Source organism: Chrysochloris asiatica, unplaced genomic scaffold, assembly GCF_000296735.1.
Source record: "Chrysochloris asiatica unplaced genomic scaffold, ChrAsi1.0 scaffold00061, whole genome shotgun sequence".
Taxonomy (NCBI): domain Eukaryota; kingdom Metazoa; phylum Chordata; class Mammalia; order Afrosoricida; family Chrysochloridae; genus Chrysochloris; species Chrysochloris asiatica.
In genome coordinates, this window is record NW_006408579.1 from 13,715,515 (window position 1) to 13,720,536 (window position 5,022).

General features: G+C 36.7%; 1 protein-coding gene across 1 annotated transcript in view; it reads right to left on the reverse strand.

Moving 5' to 3' along the window:
* Positions 1 to 481: 481 nt before the first annotated feature.
* GTPBP8 (GTP-binding protein 8 (putative)) overlaps positions 482 to 5,022 on the reverse strand; it is a 29,453-nt gene continuing 24,912 nt past the window's right edge. The window contains exons 5-6 of the mRNA XM_006864182.1: positions 2,250 to 2,368; positions 482 to 581 (exon numbers count right to left, since the gene is read on the reverse strand). Of these exons, the coding sequence (XP_006864244.1) occupies positions 491 to 581; positions 2,250 to 2,368 (210 nt within the window). The 3' untranslated portion in view covers positions 482 to 490. The remainder of the gene's footprint in view (positions 582 to 2,249; positions 2,369 to 5,022) is intronic.

Consider the following 5,022-nt stretch of genomic DNA (forward strand, 5'->3'; position numbering starts at 1 on the left):
TTTCCAGCAAGGGAATAATTTTTTTTATATTCAAATAAAGACTCAAGAAACAAATTATACACATACAAAAGAACATCATCAACTTATTTTAACAGAAAAGCAGCCCTTTTAACCTAGCCCATTTTAATATTTAAAAATATATACATAAGAGATTCTTTAAAAGACAAAAGTCCAATAAATACAACATGGTAAACTTTTCTCTACACAGTAGTAATAGGTTTTTCTTTTATGGACTTCTGTATTCTTTTGCTTTTATGAACTTCTATATGACTCTGCTTGTCAGCTTGTTAAACAGGAAAAACAGCTAATATCTGTTCTAATGAATAACGTAATTCAATTATATTTTTTCTCAGACACAAATTCCTTCTTTGGGAGGATGGCAGATCATAGAGCTGAAACAATCCTGCAAGTTATAGATAAACAACATTTAAAACAATGCTGAAATTCTTCTAGTTGTTTAACTCCAGCTGGCATAAAGAACTTTGAATCTTCAGTTAAATCGGGAGTCATTAGCCTTAAGATTTCCTGTTATATTCGCAATAAAGCATCTCAACAGATGGATTCCAGCATAGGTTACAGTACTGTGAAAAGAAAAATAAATCACTTTCCTCCTTATCTTAGAGGCAGTACTAGATCTTGATTAATACAAACTTTAAAAGTTCATGGAAAAATTCCATTATTTTAAAATGCCATTTCCCCCACAAATTTTATGAATGCCCCTCATATTTATACAGTTTTGCAAGTTCCATCTATGAATCCGAATATCCTTTAATTTATGTTTTCTTCTTTCTCTAGTTTTTGCTTCTATTATTCTAAAATCTGATGGTATGTCTCATCTGATGCATTTCCTTCATGATTCTAAACATTTCATTATAGCATTCTACTTTCATATTTGCATTCTACTTCTTAGAAGTCTTGATTTCTTTGTGACAAAGATTCAATCGCTTTAATAATTTAGATGCTTTTCAGTTTTTTAAGAAACACTATTACCTACCTTCCTATCCATCCTATTATATTGACCCATCATACTGCATGAAGATTAATGACGTGGTTTCTCAGGAATGGATGTACTATGGTTTTATATGCAGGTAAAGTATTCTGTATTGTGAATGCCCTTCTTGACTGTATAGAAGGCTAGACTTTTTCACCAAAACTGCCTTCTAGAGAATAGCCCATAAAGGTTCTTGGATTAAAACTGACGTTATACAAACTGAGGTTATACAAACTAAGGTTATATATATACAGTTTAAAGGAGAGATACAAACTGCATAGTCTGCCCATGAAATATGGCACTTGAACTCATATGCTACATTTCTGTTAACTCAGATAATTCCTTCAGTTCTAGAGTTAGTTCTTATCTGCATAGAAAACTATAGAAGCAATTATACCATGTCTTATATATTTATAAAAAGGCTACTTATACATTTTATGTATTATAAAAAATGTGACTCCCAGCATCAATCCATATAGGGCCTTTTATTCATTTATCCTGCTGCAGAAGAGTTAACACATGATAGTTAGCACTCACCCTTCATCTAAAGGCTTAAAGACATTATCTGCTTCCATCTTACCACCAACAGTTCACAGAAAGAGAGAGAAATAGCACTTGACCTTTATATTACCCAGTTTATGAAAAGCTCAGAGGGATGGACTGGGACGTGGCCATACTAAGAGGGTACATTCTGCCAACATCCAGCTGTATATGGTCACTGTTGAAGCTCCTGAAAGCTAGTGGGCTCCCCTTGTCTCAATTCCTAGATTTTGTGTGCCATGATTTTAAGTACAAGCCCGTGCTTTATCACTAAACCATATTATAATATCTCAGAAATTACTAACACAGGAAATGGCAACTCCTTTTGCTACCAATATTTTATATATAAAACATTTCTTCTTTATATCTGGTCCTTTAAAAGACAATTATCCACATACCATGGTTTTTATGAATTGAGAAAGAGATGGTAGTATCTTTGTTGTGGACACTGTTTAATTTTAAAAGGCAAAACGTTTTCACTTCTGCTGTGGTCTGGGCTGAAGTAAAAAGAACAAAGTGCAGGGGACATTCAGTAAGAACCAACAGTAAGGGAAAAAAAAGTTATTTAAAGTGCTATCAGAATGTACCGACCACTCATGGCTAAGTACATAGCCTTTGAAACACTTCTAACTTTAAAGACACCTTAATTTAATAAAGACTGATTTAATTCTAGATTGTTAGGGCAAAGGTATAATACAAACAGTAATAAAACTCTTACCTTACAGGAAACAATTGAGGAAAACATCCTTGAGTTTTAGTGTCCACGAACTTTTGGATTTCAAGCACTTGTTTTAAAAGATATCCTTTGGAAGACTTGTCAATTTTTGTTAATACCATCTATAAGAAAACATATTTTAAGAAATACAGTATTTCTTAGTTTTAAACATTTTAACAATTTTTGTTACAATTACATGAATTATGAAAGGTTCTTAATTTCTCTGTGTCTCTATTTCCTGATCTTAAATAAAAACAATACCTGCCTAAAGGAATTGCTATGAAGATTAATTGAGTTAATGTATGCTGTCCTGGTGTGTTGCTGTGGGTTAATGTGCTGGACTGCAAAGTCAGTTTGAACCACAAGGTTGGCGGTTCAAGCTCACTAACCACTCCTCAGAAACTGTATATAATAAGATTGCCATGGGTCGGAACCAACTTGATGGCACTTAACAACAACAATGTATGCAGAATTCACTATGTGTTTTCTATTTAACTACAGGTGACTCTTGAACAACTTGGGTTTGAACTGCATGGGTCTACTTATACATGATTTTTTTTTTTTTTCCCAATAAATACACAAGGTCGGTTTGAATTGCATGGTTGGCAGTTCAAACTCATCAGCCACTCTTTGGAAACCCTATACAGGGTAGCTATGAATTAGAACTGACTCAACAACTTGATCCTGGTGTGCCACTGGACTGCTAACCCTAGGTCGGCAGTTCAAACCCACCTGCTCCTCCTCAAAAGCCCTATACAGGGTCCCCATGAGTTGGAACTTACTTGCTGGCAATTAACAACAGCATGATACGGGCAAGGAGCCCTGGTGGCACTGCAGGAGAAACATTGAACTGCTAACCTCAAGGTTGGCAGCTCAAACCCACCAGCCACTGCATGTGAAAAAAATGAGGCTGTCTGCTCCCGTAAAGACATACAGTGTTAGGAACCCTGTCTAGGGCTGAAGTAAAAAGAGACTAAGGTGCAGGGAAAATTACTAGGGCTCAGAACTGACTTGATGGTAATAGGTGTTATGATATGGGTACTGAAACTATAGCAAATGATGGAATTGAATAGAAATATTTTCAGAGAAATGAAAAAGCAAAAAGTCAAGGAGAAATTTCTATTTATTTCTGTAGAGTTACACCAAGTATGCCTGTCTATGGTGCCTCATATTCCATCTTTTCTACCTCTGCCACCCCTGATACAGCAAGAAGAATCCCTTCTTTCCCTGCTGCTTCTCAGCCTACTCAATGTGAAACTATTCATCTTGTAATTGGAGAATGTAAACTAACAAAACAGATACAGTTCAGAACTATAAATGCACCTTTTTTTCCTTGTGATTTTCCTCATAACGTTTTTTTACTTTATGCTACAAAGGCAACACATAATACATATAGCACCCAAAAATACGTATAAATTGACTGTTTATGTTTTTGGTAAAGTTTCCAGACAACAGTAGGTTATTGGGAGTTAAGTTTTGGGGGAGTCAAAAGTTATTTGCAGATTTCTGACTGCGAGGGGGATCAGTGCCCATAAACCCTGCATTGTTGGTGGGTCAAAACTGTGTACACACACAAGGCCATATTTTGGATTCCAGGCCAGGTGAAAAGGAGTCAAGAGCCCTATCTGCAACCACCACAAGCCAACTGTTTGATATGATCATTACATATACCCCTGTAGTCTTAAGATACGTAAATACCTTAAATATTTAAGTATTACTTAAAAAAGTTAGTATTATTAGTTTGAACCATATAAAAATTGCCAACTTGTCATCATTTTTGACCTACAAAAATGGATACATAATGACTTAATGGAAAAATGCTGTCATAAGGAAACAGTCCCTGAAGAAGGACATCACACTTAAAAAAATGGAGGGTCATTGAATTTAGGAAGACGCCTCACATCCCCACCGCGGGCACAAAGCAGTAACAATGGCCTCAAACCTAACAATTTAGGAAGACGCCTCCCACCCCCACCGAGGGCACAAAGCAGTAACAATGGCCTCAAACTTAACAATTTAGGAAGACGCCTCCCACCCCCACCGCGGGCACAAAGCAGTAACAATGGGCTCAAACCCAACAATTTAGGAAGACGCCTCCCACCCCCACTGCGGGCACAAAGCAGTAACAATGGACTCAAACCGAACAATTTAGGAAGACGCCTCCCACCCCCACCGCGGGTACAAAGCAGTAACAATGGGCTCAAACCTAACAACTGTGAGGATGGTGCAAGACTGGACAGTGTTTTGCTCCGTTGTACATAGGGTCGCTGTCAGAACCGACTCGATGTCAGAATCGACTCGACAGCACCTAACTAACCACAAATGAAAACATCATGGAGCAGATTATTTATAAACTATATTCATTATAATTATAGTCCAAGGAAACCTAAAATTTTACTTGTCCAAAGACACCTATATACTGGAGGAGGATCAAGGGAGTAGATGACAATAAAACCGATTAAGAAGTAAAACCTAGATCCATCAGGTTTTTCTAAGAAATAAGTTAATTTTATAAAATCAATTTCCTAACTAATCACTTATGTTTTTCAGTCATAAAAAAATATTAATGTCAGAGGAGTGAGAATGGTCAGAAACTAGGTCTTTCCTAATAAAAGCCAATATTGTTGGTTGTTGTTGCTGTTAAGCGACTCTGTATAGGTTTCTGAGGAGTGGCTGGTGAGCTTGAAGGGCTGACCATGTGATTCAAACTGACCTGGTAGTCCAGTGCATGATCCCACAGCACCACACCAGGACTCCAAACGCAAATATACTGATA